The sequence below is a fragment of the Grus americana genome, chromosome 7 (assembly GCF_028858705.1).
Source record: "Grus americana isolate bGruAme1 chromosome 7, bGruAme1.mat, whole genome shotgun sequence".
Classification (NCBI taxonomy): Eukaryota; Metazoa; Chordata; class Aves; order Gruiformes; family Gruidae; genus Grus; species Grus americana.
This window is the reverse complement of record NC_072858.1, coordinates 29286674-29309742: the sequence shown is the minus strand read 5'-3', so window position 1 is coordinate 29309742 and position 23069 is coordinate 29286674. Positions and strand designations below refer to the sequence as shown.

General features: G+C 39.1%; 1 protein-coding gene across 1 annotated transcript in view; it reads left to right on the top strand.

The window, feature by feature from the left end:
• The first annotated feature begins 1495 nt into the window (after window positions 1-1495).
• LOC129208715 (rap1 GTPase-GDP dissociation stimulator 1-like) overlaps window positions 1496-23069 on the top strand; it is a 41118-nt gene continuing 19544 nt past the window's right edge. The window contains 6 exon segments of the mRNA XM_054831916.1: window positions 1496-1509; window positions 4764-4953; window positions 4956-5007; window positions 20791-20901; window positions 21751-21873; window positions 22039-22164. Coding sequence (XP_054687891.1) covers window positions 1496-1509; window positions 4764-4953; window positions 4956-5007; window positions 20791-20901; window positions 21751-21873; window positions 22039-22164 — 616 coding nt within the window.

Sequence of the window (23069 nt, the reverse complement as noted above, 5' to 3'; positions counted from 1 at the left end):
ATCTTATGTTTCATAATTTTGGGCAGCACACTTTTCCTTACAGAGTTTGTTGGGGGCAAGGGGGAAACACATAACAGACAGATGAAGGGATGGGGGAGACGTGTGTAGAAATGTGCATGTGGGGACACACGTCACTGTCAAAAAAATGAACTTTGAAAGGATTAGAAAAGTTTTAACATCAGCCCTTATTCTTCTCAGTAGATACTTATAAGCTGACTTTCAAAAGTAATTTGATCTTCAGCAGAGATGTTGCCTAAAGGTATTCTCTGAAGGTTCTCAGTCAGTTTACAGTAGGTATAGACACCACCGTTTCCAAGTAAATATGATTACTAACCTGCTTAAAACTGCATGGCAGTAAATGGATCCTGGACCCTGGGTGATGCTTTACACAAAAAGTACAGGTGTACAACACAAGAAGATGAAACCATATTACTACCAATTTATCACCTCCACATTTTCATATGGTGGGAAGACCCTATTCCAGAGAAAGATAAAACTTAGAACATGGACATGTGACATAAAACCCAAACACCAAAAAAACTACCAAACACACAACTTGAAAATAACCAGAGAAAACCTTTAATGACCTAAAGTTTAAAGAGTATCTCTAAAGTGAGTGGGACACTTAGTTACACATACAGAAGGAAAGGCAATCACTTTTTTTTTTTTTTGCAGCCAAGGAAGAAAAAAGGTCCAAAGAGATACCATGGCCAGTTGAACTTGTTTACGCTGAACCACAGCTCCAACGTAACGCAATCCATTTTTAAGCAATTCATTTGAAATCTTTGGTAGGAGTGTCCATTACGAGCACATGAGCTGGTGCTTTTATTTTAAATTAGGAATACCAACCTAAATAAGTCTGAAAATGAAATAAAAGCATTTAGATGGTGCACTGCCTCAGTTTCATAAAACCATGACTTTTAATGGGTAGACAAGCTTCTGGTGGCCAAATTCTTCTCAAAGTGTTGAAGGTGTATTGGTAAAAACTGCTTGAAAAGAAGTAGCAGTGACAGCAGCAATTCATCGACTCATTTCATTAAGTCCTTTTTTGCAATCAGAAAATACTGTACTTAATCTGAGAACATGACTATTAGGTACATCCCAATACAACCCTGACCAAGTTGCCATAACTCCAAACATGGCCCCTAAATATGCACAAATTTAGTTTCCAGCATGTGCATTATGACCAGAGTGCTCCAGATATATAATGGCAAATTTAGGGATATCTGTAGCTCACTCAAGGCTGGAATTACAAGAGAACTGTAAAGCATCAAGAAATCCAAGACAAACAGCGTGCATGCTCAGGTCACATCCGGCATGCACAGTAAAACCAGAGCACAGTAGATGTGTATGCTTCTTTCCAGGAAATCTTGGACAGAACCCCAGTATCTGCGGTTACTTTTTGGTTTGTTTTTTTTTTACAGATAAGAATAAATAGTAATTTTCATAATAAATCAAAAGTGTATCTCTAAGCCCAGTAATGGTATTTGCGAGTATGGATTCCTCAAAGTACTTCAGCGTAATGTGAATTGCAGAGAAGAATAAATCTTTAATGTCCTCTAGACAGTTAGAGCAGCACTGCAGCGTGCTGAGAAAACTGCAGACACACCTCTCATGGCACTGTGATGTTGTGCACTACTCGCCACGCGACGATACGCCCCCATGAAAAGAATGGGACTGGCTGTGGATCTTAATGGGATGTTGTAAATCAGCTTATTTCCAATTCTTTCCCAAAAAATGTCTGCTGAAGCACAATCACAGGCCCTAGCTCTACCCTCTGACATTCTCACCCTCTGCTCCAACTCCTCCGCTTTCCCTTCTGCTGTTACATTTATTTTCAACATAGTTACAGAAATTTCATGCTGAGCAAGTAAGCTGATGAGAGTTCCTTTTCTAAAAATCTTCTGATTTTCCCAAAATAACTGCATCTACTAGACCTGTGAACCAGACTAAAATATCCTTTCACTAGCATTCAAAGGCAGAGAAGAAAAATGATACCATATATGGAAGCACTCTATATTCCCCAGTGTGAAGAGTCCTTTCCAATAAGTCTTTCCCATATTTTACTGCTCAGATCAACACAGGTATCCACTGTCCACTTTTTTTCTGAAGAAGAGGCCAGTTTACTTGAAGTCACGATCAAATAAATCACATTTCCACCTTGTAAAAAAATTAAAGCAGTAAATTAACCTTTAGATGAGAGATACATCACAACACAAAGTATTAGATTAACAATTTAATGCAATCCATCAACTAAGAAACACTCCTCCATTTATTCTAAATAATTTCTTTTGCTGAAAGTTTTCTCATTGGCATCTGCAGAAAAAAACCCGGTTTTTCCATGTCTTTCCTGGGACGCACCTAGAAGAGGAGGCATAAGCATACCTCAGGCCCCCTAGGCAGAGTCCCTGATGACCAAGTTTTGTTTCAGAAGCTGTACAGGCACCGGGTCAGCCTCAGACCCAAACACATTGTCCTTCTCAGTAGTGCTGACTCGCTAATGCTTCACCAGAGCAGAGCTTGGGCCTCCTTCACCTGAGGAACACCGCCAGGTCCTCTCACCACCTCTGCCACTGACCCTCCACAAGGTTACCAAAGACATTTTCTGATTTTTCAGTTTGGTCATAAACTTTCCCAGCACCAAAATTGCTCACTGTGCATTTGTACAGCACCTAGCACCGTCAGCACCTGCTGTTACTAAGAACCTTCTGCAGTGCCTCCTACAACAGGTTTGCAGGATTATATTCAAATAGAAAGAGCATCTTAGCATGACAGTGCTGTTCTATAAATTGGATTGCCGTACTGTCTTATTTTGCCATAATCTTTGTAACTGATTAGTTTGCATATAAAATCACAGTTCATTTGGCACAGGTTTTCCATACCTGGCTGCTTGTCAGTGCTTGGTGCAATATAATGAACCTCTGTTTTCCCATTAGTATTCACTGCAGCAAAATGATGAATGACACTGAAGATGAGTTTATCTAATGTGATTTCTTACTTGTCTTCACCCATTTACCGTATACCTCATTTTGTTTCCTTTGTTATCTTCGGTCTCTTAACAAAGGAAAGCTGTTAATTTTTTTCATTATTACCATTCTCTACATATCCATGAGCCTGATCCAGCGTTCCTTTGAAAAAATTCCCATTGACTTCAAAAGACACTGGAACTGGCCCCTGTGGAGGCCGACTGCTTCTGGCATACCTTACACTGCAGTAACACCACCTACTCTACCCCTCTGTACTTGGTATTTTGTCTCTTTTGGGGCTTCACACTTTACCACATCTGCCCACAGAATGCTAACATTTACCCTTTTCGTGGCATTTCAGAAACATCACAACCTCTGCCCGTGCTGACAGCATGTGGCAATCCTGCTTAAAATTCAGTCCTCAATCAACAGCAGTACCTTTGATACCCAAAAGTGGCCAAGAACCAATTCATCTTGTCAATCCCTAAACTGGTAGGAAGGTCTCACCATTTTGTGACATATAGCTTAATCCATGACTGAAGCTGGCCCCTTTTAAGCAAGCATACATGCTATATTTCTCCAGCATCTGCAGAACACATTTTTTCTGAATGTGACAATGCAAACAACCAATACACACATAAGCAATTTTCCCCATTACAAAATCTAACACAGCAATCTTTACCTTAGGATTTTTATTTTCCAATTCATTTGCAACTTTGCAAACCATGCCATTACAATTGAAAAATATTCCAGAAAGCATTCAGCTCACCCTCCCTTTCCATAAACCCAGCCAAAGGGACCAGCTTTTTAATTATCTAGCAAGAGAGTCAGTAAAATGTCCCGACCGCCTTAACAGGATCCTCAGGCTCCAAACTCATTATCAGATCGCGTTTTATCTTTAATAGTGAGCGATTTAAACTCCCTCCAGTGTTATAATCACCGTGGTGATTATAGCTCCATGGTGCAGCGAAGTTTTAGAATGCTACAGACTTGGAGCCCACTGCTACCACCACAAACACCGCAATACGCAGCCACCGCCAGGCAGCACCACACTGGGAAGCTCAATCTGCTTTCCGGAACAATCTTTAAATAGTATTAACTGGCAGACAGTGTTTCCTCTAACTCATACTGCAGCAATGCTAGGGGGTTGTAATGCATCCCAAAGAGAACACAGCACTTACCTCGTAAGCCATCCTATAACTGGCTCTTATTTGTTAGAGGTTCAACCCTCCAACAGAGCAAAGCAGGCTGAAAAAGGCAACAGAAAAAATGTATATTTTTCAAACTATTGCTTGAAAACCAGCTTTTTTCTGTTTTTTTTTTAATAAAAATTACCAAAAAAATGGAGAACATTTCAAAAACCCCAAACATTCTACTTGACCAAAACCAGTAAGCCAGAGATGAGAGCTTCAGGATCTAATGTTATCTTTATGGAAAAGAATACCCCCATATGTTTCAGCCACACAACTTAAAAGGTGAGAGCGAAGCTGAATAAGATGAGTTTGGATCAGACTTTCTCAAGCGCTTAGCACCCATCAGCAAAGATTCAGGAGTTGATATAATTTGGCTAGACTTTAGAAGTAGCTTCCAGGAGCCAAACACTTTTTAAACCTGGCTGATGTACCTAGATGCCAATGAGGGATCTGGCCTCTTGGAAATCTGTCCCTTATTAGATTCAATAATCACTCTCCTGAATGACAGTAGAGGGAAATTCAATATAAATTATTCTGAAGATCTGAAAGGTTCTCTCCCAGCATGATAATTACTGTGTTTCCATTTCTGTTAATGACATCTAAGAACTGGAAACACAAGCAGTGGTGGAGGATTAAGTAATTATGGAGTATTAGATGCATTTGAAGAGCAGGGTCACAGAAAAAGACAGAAGGAGAAGAGAGTGAGCGTGCTGTGGGCTGCTCATCAGCCTGAAAGCTATAAAATATCCCCCCTTATTCACAGCTTGCTAGCTGTAAAGGACAAAGCCTCACAGTACAGATCAGCTGTTCTTTATTGTCCCCATTCTGGAGAGCTACAGCTTTTATGGGTAAGTAAAGATCTTGTTAACTATAGATATGATCTCTAATATGCGATTAATTTTCTCTCTCATATAGGAATTGCAAACGTATGTGATAGAAATAGAAAACTAATTTAAGATCATTTAAATATAGAAGTGTAGTTCTATGATAAATGCAGTACTATAGGTGACCTGAAATTCTTGTGTGTCCTATTTCAAACAATACTTAACACTTAAAGTCACATGAAAATTAAGGTTTGGATAAAAACACACTAGCAAATTATGAGAATAGCAATTAAAAAACCCTTAAACCACTGGAAAATTATGAGTTCTTACGAACTTAAGTATTCTGAAGGGAACTAAAATTCATTGTTCTCTGTTGACAGTACAATGTACATCAAAGCAGAGCTGCTCACATACGCCTCTGCATACTTACTCCACATTGTCAAGTGCTACTGAAAAGACTTGAACTGCATTCAAGTGGTTCAGCCTTTGAATACATTTCTCTACAACTCAACTCTTAGCCTAGGTAAAGTTGGAGAGTAAGACCTGAGCTACAGTTGTGCCATGTGAAAGGAATGACATTCCTAGTGGATTTAAAATACACCTTTGAGATTTTAATTTCCATTATTCTCCAGATCATTCAAAGGTATCAGGTAACTGGATCAAAGGGTTCAGCCTTCCACCTTCATTCACGTGATGGTAACTCACTCCACAATTAGACCTCATGACATCAGTGGAACTAATCTTAGTATTACTCAACATGTTTAAAGGTGACATAATCTGTCTCTAAGTGGAGTATGACAACTGAACAGCCATTTAGAATAATTACCTTCCTAGTCAATTAAATAATTATTCAAGTGAAGTTAAACATCTCAGTAGTTTGTGGACACTGATCAAAAAGCAGGTCAAAATTTAATTTAAAAGCACCTTAAACAGTCAGAGAGATGGACACAAAAATGTAGGTAGACTAAACCAGTATTACACAGGTATCTTGGTATTGCTTCTGACTAAACCAGTTCTATTGATACAGAATTATTTCTTTAAGATTGACTTTCTATTGTGATTCAGATGGAGATAACTTGGTGGGTTGTTTCTTCTCCTATTCCTACATTGTTTATGTGTACCTGTCCTACTTTCTGAATGTTCAGTTCAGAAGGCTTATTCTGTTGAGATATTTGTTTATTGCAGCTCAGTTTTTATTTCCACTTTTGTTAGTGCCCTTTACAGCATGCATTTGGTCACACAGCACTATTTCTGCTCCCCAAGTATGAAACTTTGGACAGAAGAATAATATATGACAAACAAACCCATACACTTCTAAGTACAGATTTGTCAAACTTTCCTTTTCAAATGAAACATTAATTTACGTAAAACCATGTAACAATTCAGGTAATTTTTAGATACAAGTTGTGTTACTTTCCTTACAACTCAAAGCCACCCTGGGCAATACTACAAATTCCTTGTGTGTGTGGTTCTCAGCATTCCCCAGCATTTTTGCCATTTGCTTCAACAGCATTATACCCTTAATGCATCAATACCATAGGGAAATCCCACAGCTGCTGCTTTTAATTCAAGCTGGTTTTTTTTCTTATAGATTTTTAAAGCATTGTGACAAATGCACTTAAATAAATTGCAGTCAAAGCTTGTTGCTTTCCAGTACCTAATGGAAATTCGGCCACTCTTGTTCTGTAGCATTAGAATCTAGACCGCACCGAAGCCAATGAAGCTATTGTGGCCTCTATGGGCTGAAGGAGGGCAGACAGGATCCCACAGGGTTGCACTGAGCAAACTCCTCAAAGTCTCTCAGCGTCATTTCAGCTAGATGTTCTTTGTGAAACAAAGCTCTTGCATTTGAGGAAAGACAGTAGCACTTCACTACCTGTGTTTCCGTCTTTCCTTCTTTGTTTCTAAATACCTGTTGGCATCACAAAGTCACCAACAATCTGAGAAAACCCACCTCTTTTTGGTCTGTGACAATTCAAGTAGCTTTTAATATCCATTTATCTACAACTATCATTCCTGTGCTTTGGGTTCCCCCTCACCTTCATTAAAAAAGCTAAATTAAGTAAACAAAATATAGTGCCCACTTGGAAAGAGCTGAATTATCTTTTCGCTATTCTAATATCAAAACCCAATTTTTTGGGAGCTTTTTTCTAATGAAGAGCCAATTTAAAATAAAATCTATACAGAACAAGTACTTCATTCAGGACTCAGTCCAGTAAAAAGTATAGTGACAGTATATTCCTATTTATAAACTGATATGGGGTCTTTGCTAGGGGCCTTTGTAGATTGGAGTGTAAAAGTACTGTCCTGTTTAGTCTAAAAATATTTGGGGATAAAAGCTGATCAGCTTTACTGAAAGACCGCTAGAAAATCCTTCAGAGACCAGTTCCAGAAAAAAAAAGTAAATACTTACCCATTTATCAGAAATTAGCCCATATTACAAATTAAAGAATATTTTACTTACAAGACAGTAAGAAATACCAGACATAAGTATTTGGAATCAGCACTACTCAACTCATCTGTTGAAACAGCTAGCACACCAAAACTCTTTCATCAGAAGTATTTTATCATTCTTTATCCGTGCAAGAACAGTAGAACCACAGTCACGAAGTACTTACACAAAAATGCACAAGCACAACACAGCAAAGGAATCTCATGACTTGTTCACAGACACCTCCTTCCTCTCATTTATTAAATGTTTTCTTTTTCCTTTCTCTACACCCCCTCCTACACATTTTGATATTAAAAAACTGACTTAGATAATTTTTAATGATTGTAAACACTTCTTCCAGGCAAATAAAAGCTAGAGAACCTGCAAAGACTTTTGAACCTTGGTAGTTCTAGGTACTCTCAAAAAAGCTTGTATAGCATTATGTAAACAAAAGTTTGTGCATGAAAACCTCATTGCAATATTCAGCCCAGGAAGATACTGAAGACAGAAGTTATTCACGTTATCTTGCATAGGCTAGAGCTATTGTAGACACAAAGTCTCTAAAATGCTTTACAACCGAATGCGCGCTGCTTCATTGAATTTATTTCATTAATACAACCAGGGTTTTCTCAAGATGTCAATCTGTATAAGTCTGCTCCCTTTCAAACAGTACTGTTTGATATAATCATCCCCTTACATTGGCAGAGAAAAGCTACTGGGAGGTCCCAGAAGCAACTCCTCTGCAGAACTCTGGCTGCATTCCAGTCCTCACCCCGTGCCCTCCCTTCAATGCCCACGCAACAGCAACTGATCCTTCTTGCTCCAATAGGAACAAGCACAAAAGTAACACTTGATAGGTATCAATAAAGTGATGTACCAATAAGCAGATTCTGCTGAGCAACTCAGGTTTTTGAGCAGAGCTCTAAAATATAGGTCATATTACAGCAACATGTTACTTGTAGTAAGCACTGATAGATCTTGCAAGGCCAGAATTTTTAAAATGTGTGTCAGACCTCAGAATGATCCTTTTTTCAGTATGAGGTATCTTATACTGCATAAAAATAGCCAAACACAGACCCTGGCTACCTAGGAAAAAAATATTCCTAGCATGTCCATTATGCAATCAATTTCAAGCCTGTCTTCCAAGGATCTTCACATCCCTACAAAGTCCCTATTTGACCCTATAAAACAGGTCAAATACATGTCAGGATTGGCACGATAATACTGAGCACTACAAAAGCTTCAGACTGTGCCCACAGACAAAAATGCCCGAATTTATACAAGTTCCCACTATGGTCTACTTTATTCTAGAAAGCGCCGAGATTAATAAGGAACCTCACTAACTGCACCACAGATCATGGGACACCCTTATCTTCCGCAACAGTGCAGAGACAAGATCCTCCTCACTCAAAGGCTGTTTCTTGGGTGGAGTCATACAAGCAATTAGCAAGAACAAGACAGGTGGAGGATGAGTTACAGGCAAAAGCTCTGTCCTTTGGAGAATTACAGAAACACTGTTTTTTGGCATTATACCAGAGACACAAAGAAGAAAGGAATGCCCTTTCAAGTCTGACAACATAACTTTGTACTATAGCCTCCTAAATCTACATGATACACCTCCTGCAAACAGCATTTGTCACAGACAAATGCTCAGGCCTATGAATTTCCTTGCAAAGACAACAATCATTAATTAAACCATAGAAGTTCAGGAGTTTAGTCTGGACTGTGGGACCTTTGTGCTGTGCCTATTTAGGTGGAGTCCAGGCACAAAAGACCAATAATTGCATTTGCCTCATTACTTGTCATCTATCCATGTAGTTTCCACGCTACCGGGCTCCCTGGCAGGGCCTCCTTGCTCTGTCCGCAATGCTGCATGGTTGGGTTTTCCAGTGCAGCCTGTCCTATTCACTAGGCTGTACCTGGGGATGCCCACTTCACCGCAGACACACATTCTGGCTTCGGTTGTGCATCGCCATGCTCCAGCAATACCTATACACCAACCAAAACATTTACAGCCAACCAGATGGCTTTGCGACAAGTCCCTGTGGAGAACTGGATTACGTGCACGCCATGGCCAGGGATGAGACTTCCTGCTGCACTGCAGAGGCAGCAGTCAGCTGGAGGTCAGGGATGGCACATCTTCCTAGCCATCCAGCCTACCATTCTGCAGTCTGCCTCCAACACCTGTCAACATCTTTTCTAATGACAACACATGCTGGGGTCTGGACACCACTGGCTTTATTGTCACTCTTTATAGCCTCCAACACCCACCTACGCTCCCAACAGACTGTTTAGCAGGAATAGTTGAGGACCCAGCTGATGCTTTGATATGAGCACAAAGGCTTACTTTTTCACAGCTGTTCTTTTACTTGGCTGAAAAAGCCCTTGTAGGAGTTGTCAGCCAAAGGCAATTGGTGTTTTCTCTGCTATTGAGTCTAACTGTTTTTTTCTTCACTGACAGCTCTTCAAGCTAAGTTTAGGGAGCCAGGGAAATTAGACTGAATGCTGTTTGGCTGAGACTATGGCCTACTTCCCATAAACACGTAACGACCAACAGGAAGGGTTCCTTTAATTCACTTTGTGCTGTAAAACTACAGAATGTGAGCCAATAGCAAGCCCATCATATGGAAGATAACCTATGATGTATATTAACTGTGTAATCAAAGGTACCTTTAGAGACAAACATCACTCAGATGCAGAAAACTAGATTTCCAGTGAGCAAGCAAGACAGAGGGATTTCATTAATTCCCATAAATGAAGACAGTCAATTCATACCCAGCCATCACAATTTGTCCAATTACTTACCTGCTCACACTGTTGTAGTCAGCATGTAGCTTTGCCAGCTCTGACAATTTACCTCTAAGTTTCACAATACTGGGTGAAATCAACACATTCTGGAACTAAATAACTATGGAAAAAGCTGAACTTTGATTTAAACCACCAACTTTCCTGACCTCTTGTTTACAAAGAAAAACCTGAAAATATGACCCCATCACAAATTGTTGTTCATGGAGAAAGAAAGTAATTTTTAGGTGCATTACTCATTGCTTTTGAGCACAGTACATTTGTTGCTATTCCCACAAGTCTGACTTCTAAACCTGAAAGCAGGTGTTCCCCTTACCTTGCATGAGCAATTAAGAGCATCTGGGAGCTCTGGCACAGCATCAGCCTATGAAGCTGGATTATGTCAAACAGACCTATTTCTTAAGCACTAAGTGTCACAGTTAAATTATCAGGCACGTAAAAATGCACATACTTGTACACAAGTTTACAACATTGATTCCTTTACATTACAGTGAATTTTACTCCTATTCTTCATCCCCAAAAAAAAGGAATAACTTTAGCGGAATACGGCTATGCAGCTTTTCATGCTATGGGTCATCTCTTCAGCACATATGTTCTCCCTGACTGCACTCGGCTGGCTTTCTTCCAACTTATGTCACTGACCTGTTTTAGGTTATCCTGGGATAATCATAGTTTTCCTCTTATCTGTTTTCAGTCAGGGTTCTGCAGTCATTTTTCCTGTTGACTCCACAGGGCACAGCATCAGCCACATGCTTTCTATCCCTAGCTTTCCCCCACACGCATACTCTTTCCTCTCTTCCCTCCTTGGTGGGTCTCAATTATCCAAGAATAAATTTGTCAAAAAAAAAAGTTGTTTTCCCCCTCCCAGTCAATCTCTATTTCACAATCAATTGCCATTTTTCTCACCATCGACAAGGTAGCAATTTGTATTACCACAAGGAGCATCACCTTTTACTGAGGCATCTTCCTCTGAGTCTGAATTTCTCTACTAGTTTTCTGCAAATATCGTCTTCTGGTCATGTGAAGCATAGCTGAGTCTCTTACTGTTAACAATGAAAAAAGCCTTTGTTCATGCACTTACAGCTTTGTACTTCATCACACTGCAAAACTCTAAGCTTCAGCCACGTAATTCCCACCCATATAATGCAACATTTCTACATCTCCTTTAACTGTTTACATTTTCAAGTTCTTCACTCACTTATGTTTTGCTGAATTTAAAACTACGCACAAGCTCTCAAAGGATAAATGTTATCAAGTAAACCCCCTTCCTGCATCAGCACACTCTTCTTTTTAAATCTCTCAGCCGTATAATGAAGTTGTCTTTCACCACTCAGGGCAGTCATACTATTAGTAAAACTCTTGCTCAGAAGTGAACCACTCTGTCTACCCATCTGTTCTCTGATACCCACTCTGAATACGCCTGGAAACAAGCCTGGCATCAAAGGCCAAAGGAGAACTAAGCTTTCTGGACAAACTGCAGGCGAATAGTAGGGAACCCTGCAGGCTGAGTGGCAGTCATCAACAGCTGAGAGATTAAGAAATAGTCCAAGGCCAGCTGATGCACATATTTAGACATACCATCATCATCGTAAACTCTCTCTAATACTTTCTGCTCCTCATCCCTTTGCAATGCTCTTCTGTCTAATGGTTGGTGTTTAGGCATTAAAAATTCAACACTCTGTATCCAGCCATAGCAATCAGATGCTGACCCATTTGTGTTCTGTATCTATTTTCTTTTTCTACTTTACTCATAGCTGGTTCCTATCATTCTTTACCTCATTTTTTTGACCCAGGTACTGAGAAAAAATAATGCCATGCATGACACCACATCAAAGAAAGAGCATTTATGGCTGTCCTGGCTGATCTATGACAATTAAGAGAATTTTAGACATGAATTATAGAAAATTTTCTTAAATCCTTGTGATTAATAGAGAACATTAATGTAAGCATTAGCCAGCCAGGCTTAAAATCCTGGTTTTATCATCCTTTCAGCCCACAGCTCAGGCTAAACAGTAAAAATATCCTTAAAAACCTGCTGCATTCTCATGTTCTTTGAACAGTAAAATGTTCAAAGGTGCATCTCACAGGATCACAGGCACTGAACAATGCTCTAAGAAGTTCAGGATGGGTCAATGCAACCCAGAAAGGCTGCAAAAGCAATGGGCAAAGGCTAGTTTTAGTGGACACCACAGCAGGCTTTGCTCTATTTTCCAGTTCTTGGCAACTGGTATTTTTAAGCATGCTTAGAAACTGTACGTGTTTGGCCATTAACACTGAGAATATTTACCAATAGTCTAGACAAGTAAAAATGAGTATAAGGGAAAATATGGCCCTTTTCAGATTCTGAGAGTGGGCAGAAGGAGAGACTTCAATTCCCAGATAATTACATGGCTCCAGTCTTCTAAGACAACCTAGCCATTTATTGCTACCTGAAGAGGACTGCTGAGGGATGCAGGGGCAAGATACAAAGGCTGTGTATGCCCATATGATAGTCATCTACTGGACTGCCCACACTGAATTAGTTTTGAGTAGTGTTGGCTGCCGTTCCAAACAAAATCTTAGCTTTCAACCCCATGCTGCCATACACACTGGATCAAGCCTTAAGCTCAGTTCACCTTAATTAAACCAAGGACATTCCAGTGAACATCCACCAAGAGAACTGCAAATTAAAACACTGTCTCAAGCTCTCCAAAAAGTTTCAAAAAATTTCTTTCCCCTTTTCTAATTTTAATAAAGCAAATATGTCCACAAAGCAGAATTAATTTTTTGTCCACAGACATTTTCTGTCAAGTAACTTCTATGCAGAAAAAGTTAAAAAACCTCAAAGGAATCCTCAAAATTTACTGTTACTACAAATTCTTTATGGCTACAAAATAGACATGAGTAATCTAAAACACTTTCTAGAGAAACAAAAATAAAAAAGTCGGGTGAGGAATTGTTCATAATTGTCTCCCTGTCATCCTTAGGATATTGGTTTTAAATTCTCTCCCCATCTCCTTTTTAATCTAATGATTTTTTTCTCCTACATCTCATCACCCTTGAGTGCAGTGACAAAGACACAAAACATATCTTTTAACATGGCCATAAGTGGCTTTTCATGGAGACATAGATAATAGCTTATCTGATTTATAGGACAATTTTCTTGCCATGGGTTTGAAAGTCCAAAGAGATGGAGGATCTGTTCCTCCAATACTTTACTTCATGCACCAAGATAAGATAGTTCTATTGGAAAGAATATAAGTCAGCCCAGTCCCAAGACAGTTGCATGCCTTTCTAGAGATAGAAGATAATAATTCACCACTAGAGAAATTCAAAAAACCTTTCATCAAATTGAATTGCACCTTTCTCCTCCCTTCCCTAGTAGGGCCACCAAAGTCAAAAGCAGCAGCTTTTGCTTCCCTTGGTTACAGCAAAACTACTATAATCATACAGCCGCACCATTCACAGTCAGCAGGAATGTGAGCATTTGACCTTACAGGCTTTATTTGCTCTTAACACACATATACTTACCAGCCCTTCTGGATTTCACCATCTCAAATTTACAACTTGTTTGTGTTCCATTATGAAGGAAATATAACATCACATTCCTAGATGAGGAGACCTGGAGCTTTACTTCTACTAGTATTACCAGTTCTTCTACAGAGAATGCAGGCACATTTATTACCATAGGTTTATATGGGAGATGCCATGGACCAGGCATCATTGTTGTTATTTTAGGGAAGAACATTAAAAAATACTGTGAGAAAATGGAGGCTTACAGCTACATGATTTTGCAGGTAGCCACACATAAGAATGCAGGTCAACTTTTTTTTTATATATTATTGAATTGCTAGACAGACTGTCCTGGTTTTAGCTGGGATAGAATTAATTTTCTTCCTAACAACAGGTATATTGCTGTGTTTTGGATTCAAGATGAGAATAATGTTGATAACACACTGATGTTTTGGTTGTTGCTAGGCAGTACCTACACTAAGTCAAGGACTTTTCAGCTTCTCATACTGCCCCATCAGCAAGGAGGCTGGGGGTGCACAAGAAGCTGGGAGGGGACACGGCAAGGACAGCTGACCCCAACTGCCTGAAGGGATATTCCATACCATATGACATCATACTCAGTATATAACTAGGGGAAAGCTGGCCAGGGGTTTAGACAGCAGCTGGGGAACTAGCTGGGCATCGGTGGTCTGCGGGTGGTGAGCAATTGCATTGTTCATCACTTGTTTTGTATATTCTTTTATCATTATTATTCTTTTCCTTTCCTGTCCTATTAAACTGTCTTTATCTCAACCCACAAGTTTTACTTTTTTTTCCTCCCCCAATTGTCTCCACTGCAACCTGCTGTGCATACAGGGAGAGTGAGCAAACAGCTGTGTGGTTAACTGCTTGCTGGGTTAAACCACAGACCAAACAACTATTTTCCAGTATTATGACTCGAAATGTTAGTTTCTCCACAACTCTTCTGATACCTTCTAGCTACTCTTGACCTGCAGAACATGGACTCTTATCCCTCAACTGCTACAGAGATGTGTTTAATAGACTTGCGCCCTGGTGATACAGTACATTTTCAGAAAAATCAGAGCCCAGAGAAGGCCAGATGATGATTTCAGCAAGAGAAAACAAGAATGGGTTATTTTCTCTCTCAATCCAAAATTACTTTGTAGAACTTATCACCAGTCTATGTTTTGAAAGCTAAATTACAAACAAGTTCAAACTAAATACTTCCATGAATTTAAGTACAATTAAACAAGATGAAACTTCTAAAGAAAATCCCTAAGCAGTTGACTACAAAAAGTTGAGAAAGTATACCAGGGAAAGGATATGTACTGTCATCTTTTACCGTTCTTTAATCATCTATTACCAGAGACATAACACAGGGCTAAATGGACTTCTGTTGTAAACCATTACCCTATCTTTTTGTTCTGGAAAGACACATTAACTTATTTTCCAGCTTTGAATAATAACAACAACCACCACCACCAAAGTCAGTCCACAGAAGAATCTTCCAAAGTATACTAAAGGTAAGTGGCAGAATAATAAGTTTAATACATGAAATTACCAAAGGCAGAAGCGGCAGTAAAATAGACACACAAGGCAAGGCATTCGACTGCAGCAAGTTGTTTCCAGCCCTCAAACAAATTGCATCACACTGACCTCACACTGTTCAGGATCCAAACAGTAATAAATGCTACCAAATGTAGTATTTGGTATTGCAAGACAGGGTCTATATTTCCTCTAGAGAAAAATAGAAAATAGTTCCTCCACACGTGAAAAGCTATAAAAAGAAGAAAAAATGAGCTAAGGCATTGCCTTTTTAGAAGGGGCATAATCAGTCACTGAAAAATGCAGAGATGTGCAGGATTCCTTCCTTCTCACTCCCTGAGGACTTTATAGGTCAACACTTATGCTCAGAGTTGACACAGCAACAGTCCAAGGAATCCAAAGAGCTCACACCTCATGGCTCCTTCCCCACTGCAGAGGGCAAATGAAATCTCCATGGCACAGCATGTTTTCTACATTATTGTTTCTGCTCTCATTAGGATGATCAAAAACCAACTCCCACACCAAAAGTCTGGTTCCTATACCTCTACTCAGTAGTTTATGCACAGATTTATGCGTGAATATATATAGCCCTTCAGCTCAGGAAAAAAGCCTTTTGTACTTCAATCTCCAGAGATTTCTAAATTCAGACCCTGCAGGTAATCAGCAGGAAAGTAGAAGCAGAGCTTTCCAGACCAGAGCCCGAGTCCATTTCCCCCACTTCTAGAGTGAATTACTAAAGCTGATCAACAATATTCTAATAAAAATGCTGATTCAAGGGAACAAGAAATATTCCTTGAGAACATGTTTATTCTGCTGAAACCCTCCTCAGAAGCCAGGCGGGCAGGCACTCCCCGCTGCCCGACCAGCTGGCTAGCCTGCCTGGCTTCTTTCCAGCTTGCCTACCAGGCAGCAGGCCAGCGCACCAGGCAGCCCCCAGATGGGTAAGAAGCACATTTGCAAAAAAAAAAAAAAAAAAACCTGAAACAAATTGTTCTGTTTTGCCTGAAGTTCCACCATGTCAGCATTCTGTTCCACCGTGGGATGAAACAAAATGTCAACAACCAGACTTTTCCACAACATAGAAATACCCTTTTTCTGGCCAATTTTAGTCACAATCTGTATGTGTGCTGTTATTACTGCCTCTCCACAAAAATAATTGTCTTACAGTGTCTGCTTCAATTTCACTTCAAAAGCATGGACTTAAAGACAATGAGTGTTGAAGAATCAGTCCCATGTTGATCAAATTAATCAAGCTTCTATAAGTAACATACAACATGATAGCATTGTGAGTATCTGAGATAAGGGTTCAGTATTAAGATTGGATTTTAGATTGGATATTAGCAAAAATTTCTTCACCAAAAGGGTTGTCAAGCATTGGAGCAGGCTGCCCAGGGAAGTGGTGGAGTCACCATCCCTGGAGGTATTTGAAACACACATAGATGTGGCACTTAGGGACATGGCTTAGTGGTTGGACTTGGCAGTGCTAGGTTAACAGTTGGCCTTGATGATCTTAAAGGTCTTTTTCAACCTAAATGATTCTATATGTAAGACTATTACAGTTAAATACTGCCTTCTGCAAGACTTTTACAAAAATAGCTCTTTAGTCAGCCACTTAATTCTGCTGCTTTAGTACTAATTTCACAGCACTACAGACTGTAACCAGAGAGATATTTTTCAAGGACTTTGTCTGTCATCATGCATATGCTGTTATTCTACTGATCTATTCCCTGGAGAAATAACAAAGCACCTGGATTTCTAATTACCACTATACCAACTCAATGAGTGACCAGTAATGTAGACTGTTCCCTGCTATTTGTAAAACAACCTCCTCCAACTTAAGAGATCTGGTTGCCTTTTCATCTTTCTGTATATCCTAACTGTATTAGAAACGTGGTTGCAAATATCACTATTGCTCTAATTTGAGGATAAAGTACTAGAAGTTAAATGCATTCCCTCATGCCAACGCATTCTAGGTCTTGATAAGGATGAAGCCATAGAGTTCAGCAGATAATTCATTCTTACAGGCTCCTAATTGATTTCACATTGCTCTATCAGCAGTTGTAGCCTTCTGCCCACTCCCACTAGATCTAGTTTAAGATGAAAGCCGATTCAACTGTCAGGTGGCTCAAGTTATTTTTTTATTTTTTTTTTTGGGTAGGAAAATTGCATTCTAGACATACTTCAGTCATACAAAATCATTTATTCAGCACATAGGGGTAGGAGAACTGGACAGAAATGGAAACCAGTGATTAATATTATTTTTTTTAAAGCATGTCAAAGGAAATAATCCTCATTGTACATCTATCTATTCCAGGAGTTTTCTGCCTGTTTTCATTAACAAAAAGCAACAAATTTAAAGTCATCTATTTTTTTAAAAAAGCAGTGATCTACCAATTTTATGCCTGTGTTGCCCTTAGCACATGATTTTGAATAGGCCATGAAAAGACAAGCACATAGTTACTTTCAACTACAAAGCCTTTCCAAGAAACATGGATACCTACAGTCTCAGTTTCTTACTTAGAATAAAAAATACTGAAGTCACCCCATATAGATTTTTAACCTGATGAATCCAGCTGTTTTTTCAAAATATGACATCTTGTTTAAAGGACAAAACCAAAATTGTCTGTCTTAACTGCTTTTAATTTTTTAAGTCAAAGAATTTTTCTTCTCAAAGGATGGCCTTTAATTATGTTCTACTTCCCCTCCCTTTAATTCATCCTCTCTTCAAAACAGCTCAAGACACTGCTGGTTCCTTGGAAGCAAATTCCTGTATGCACTAAATTCATGCATTCTAATTTAAAAAAAAAATCTCACATTAACTAATGGACACATTACAGGAAAAAATAGTGAATCCATCAAACAACAAAAAAATGATGAATTATCAATCCTCAGCTGAAGAATTTCTAGGCTAAGACTCATGACTCATCTTTTTTCAATGAAATAGTATTGAAGTAGAAATGCTATTTTACTACAGATTTGATAACACCTTACATTATATTCTAAGTACTTCAAGCTATCAGTTTTCCAGCATTATTTCTTAAATTTATTTCAATCACTTCAGGTCTTTTTATTTTTCCAGAAGTAGATGGAAGAACCTTCAGATTGAAAGGGCAGAAGATTGATTTAGAACAAATCAATAAAATAAATGGTAACCAATTGTCAGGACTAGATGTTATTCCCTAGAGTTTATAAGGAATTAAAAAATGAATCGTTGGATCATTAACTGTGACATGCAGAATGCCATTTAAATCAACTGCAAGATTATTAGGGTGGAAAGCAGTAAGAGTCACATGAGTTTACAAAACAGTTGTAAGGAATGCAGGAAATTAAAGCAGAGAAATCAAAGCACAGAAATCTGATCTGTGCATAGGTAAATTGTAGGATCATAGTAAAGCACAGAATTACTAAACAGATACAATAAAAAAAGAGAGAGTCTATGAGACTTCTATGGAGCCAAGTAATGCTCATCTCTAAACATATTTTTAAAGAGCTGGCAAGAAGGTGAATAAAGGAGACACTGTTAACAAATGCATTTCAATTTCTACAAACCTTTCAATAAGCTTTATCATCTAAGCTATCTGGGAATATGAGAAGGATATCTGATGAAGTCTGAAGGGCAGAATAAAGGCTGCTTTCACAACACAGTGCTGTAATTATTAGAGGTTACCTTTGCTAGAACTTGTGCCATTCAATATATTCATAAATTATCTAGAAATAGTAGAATGATAAAGAGGTTTTGGATTATTTTGAGCACTCAAAATTAAAACTGACTGCAGAGAGTTGCAGAAAAATCTCATCCTGTACAACTTAGGATAAAGAGGCACATCAAGTTCAGTGTCTGTAAACGCAGAACAATATATATAGGGAAAAGACGGACTAATTATGAATAATGGTGGGGCCTAAATTAACTCCCTCTGCCCAGAAGAGATACAGTCATTTTTAAGAGCTGCACAAAACACATCCTCAAATCAACAAAGGATTAAAAGAGTAGAAAACAAAATATTACAATCTTTGTCTTAATCCCAGTCCACCTATATCTTGAAAACACTTGTGAATTCTAGCTCCTCACTTAAAGAATAAAAGTGAACTGGAAAAATATTCTGCAAGTTATCAAAGTTTCTGTAGAGGAAATATTAAATTAATTGGCAAAAGAATTATAAAAGAGAGAGATTATAAAAATCCATCTAATCATGGCAAGTATGGGAAAGGCAAGTAGTGAAGGATCATTCCTTTCTCTTATTACAGAACCTCAAATGCCATTAGCTTTGAGCTTTTTGGTAGATTGTTTTAAAACAAAGGGAAGTATCTTCCTCTTACAACAGTGAAACTGTGGAACTTAATGTCACAGCATGCTATGGAGAGAAAAAAGTATGAATTATCTTAAATAATTAAATAAATTCATGGAATAAAAGTCCATCAAAATGTATTAAATACATTTATGCAGTGCTGGTTTTGGCCAGGATAGAGTTAATTTTCTTCATAGTAGCTATTATGAGGCTGTGTTTTGGATTTGTGCTGAAAACAGTGCTGATAACACAGGGATGTTTTTGTTACTGCTGAGCAGTGCTTACACAGAGCCAAGGCCTTTTCTGCTTCTCACCCCACCCCACCAGCAAGTGGGCAGGGGGTGCACAAGCAGCTGGGAGGCAACACAGCTGGGAGACAGCTGTCCCAGACTGGCCAAAGGGATATTTCATACCATATGACATCATGCTCAGCACAAAGCTGGGGGAAAAAGGAAGTGGGGGGTGGCCTTGGGAGTGATGGCATTTGTCTTCCCAAGTCACCATTATGTGTGATGGAGCCCTGCTTTCCTGGAGATGGCTGAACACCTGCCTGCCCATGGGCAGTGGTGAATGAATTCCTCACCTTACTTTGCTTGCATGGCTGTTGCTTTCTCTATTAAACTGTCTTGATCTCAGCCCATGAGTTTTCTCACTTTTACCCTTTCAATTCTCTCCCCCATCCTGCTGGAGAGGGCAGTGAGCAAGCAGCTGTGTGGTGCTTAGTTGCCAGCTGGGGTTAAACCACAGCAGATGTAAATACTAGGTGTGTTTCTAAAGGCCACAGTTGCTAGAAACTAAGGGAGAAACATATTACCATATCTGTTTCATTCTTGCATTCTTTCAGTGCCTGCTACTGGCCACTATCAGACTAGATATACAGCTAGTTGAATTGCAAGTACTATCTTTATGCTAAGGTATTTAGAAATGACAGGCTTGATTTGGGTTCCCTATTTCTCTCTCCTCCCTTTCTCAAACTCTGCCACAGTTATATGTTATTTTTTTTTTCCAGATAGAGTTTATCTCTGCATATTTATGACTGCATAAGAGCTATGTGCAGTCTGGGAAGCGGACCAAGCCTTTGACCTCATGCTCTTGTATTAAATGAGTTATTTAATGAGCATATTTGGATCTGGACCCTTCAAGGAGATGATCTTATGGCCAGCCATAGGCACTGAAAAGAAATACCAGAAAGAACTCAAATATTCTCTATACTGGCTTCACCACAGTTTTCCATCCCATTCTGTTTAGAAACCCTGAGTCAGCATCTGGAGTACCTCGGGCTCTGTGGAGATGACAAAGCAGCTGAAGATCAAATCCTTGAAAGTCTGAATGGGATTCTCCTGGCTCTTACTGAAGATAGCTAAGTATCACTCCAGATCACTATTTAACCATTTGCACAATCCGAAAGCATTGACTGGAAGTTGCTGTCTATTGTATCTAATCTGTATTACAAGAAGTGATTGCTGCTGGAACTATACCTGTCCTCAGCCTGTTTTGTTGTTTTCCTTTCTCTTTGTATACTCACAAATCTACCTGTGACCAGATAAAGCTACTGGTACCTAAAAGACCTGAAGCTGTTTTGTAGTAAATAGAATGGAATTTCTCTGCAAACTTCTAGGATTAATTTGGGGTGACCCTTTCAGCTCAGGAATTTAAAAAATAGTTCCTAGTCTCTTTATAAGAAAGTGTTTAAGGTCTCTGCACATTCTCCTGAAATGACATAAACCTGCATTTATTTGCATCTCCTGGCATATGGTGACTTACTACCCTAAGGACAATTAGCCATACTTTTGATGAAAAAAGGCTAAGGGATTTGACTGTTTTAATTGCTAGTCTAATAAAAGATGTTGTCTCTACCCACAAAATTAATTGCTAGGCCATATCCCACACTAATAGAATCTTAATCTCTGACTTTCCATGCCTTTTGCGAGCATCCTTTTATAGTCAGAGAAGAGAAAACTGCTTTCCTCTGCTTTGCCACCTGTGCTTCAATTCAGCATGAAGCAGAATAATCAGCTGGAATTACATTTGCTGCAATTCAAGCAGATTACTTCCTATATATTTAGACTGAGACAGTCTTTAAGTACCTTGTTAAATCAGACCCTTGGATTCCACAGGCATCCACTCGGAACTCTAGGAAACAAAGCAACATGTAAATAAAGAGTCGCAAACCTACTGCATGTATTGTTAACACTCTTGTCATTACAGAGCAGAGATCCTTCAGCCTACTCAGAGAGAGTGGGATCTTCCTAACTTTGGCAAAAATCCTGAAGGGTAATCCAAGATGTGCAGTGAAAGCAGCCCAGGTGCTTTCAGAGATAGCCAAGAATGGTATGTTGTACTAAAGTGTTACTACAAGACATATTATAGCACATTAGCTGTACGTTTCCACACTCGAGTTTCATTTCATGGCTACTGGCTATTGGTCTTGCAGTTGCAATTGTTTCATTTCAACCTGGCAAAAAACCCACAAGTCCCTCTCCTTTACCCACACAGAGGAAATGAAGAAACCATGTATTGAAGCAGATTTGGTTCTAACTTTGATACCTTTGCTGGAGAGCACAGACCAAGAAATGTTGCTTCATGCTGGGAGGGCTATTGGCCGTATCTGTTATGATAATCGTAAGTATCGACTTGAGAGAATCCTATTTTCCCTAGCTATAAGGCATTATAAGGCATTGTAACTCAATTTTTTTTTTATGAGACCCGAGCACACAATGCACTTCAGCCTCCAGTTAGACATACAAGTCACAGAGCTCTCAGACAGCAGGCTGAATACATCCTGAACACCTCCTAAACTCTGGTTTCCCCCTACATTTTTGACTTCAAGGTGACACATCTTTGTCAGAACTGCTCTGTAACTACCAGAGCCTTGTATGTATCTTAATTTCGTAGAACTGCCTTGGGCCCAAATACTGAATGGCTTTTTATTCTTCCAAAGTAATAACATCTATAAAGCAAAGCACTTATCTAAAAAGTGTGTCAGAAAAAACATACTCTAAAGATAAAAAATACTGAGATATCTATTTATGCAAGGAATGGTCCTCAGAGAAGACCATTCCTTGCATATAGGAGACCTTTGTGCTACAGACTTTTCCACAAAGCCAGTACGCTAGCCTGCCTGCTGGTCTCACCAATTAAACCCTTGTCATTTACTTGCCCCAACAGTAAGATTTTTCTTTCACCTTTAATTCCCAGACTGACCAAAAATATTTATTTCATATGGGATATAACATAGAACTTTTCACCCAGTATCTTCTATCCATCTCCCTCTGCCTTCAACCTACCTTTTATGATCTTCCCAGTGTGGATCTGCATAGCTTTATCTAGAAAGCTATGGGTTTGCCTCTCTGTGCTGCTCCTATGACATCCATGCATGATAGGTACCTGGTATAGATTCTACTAGCCCCCTGCAAATTAGATATATTTGCCAAGGAATGCCACATAATAGTTTAAAAAAACCCACTTCCCCATATGATGGCATGCAAGGCTCATGCTTCTACTGTACATCAGCATTACTACAGCAT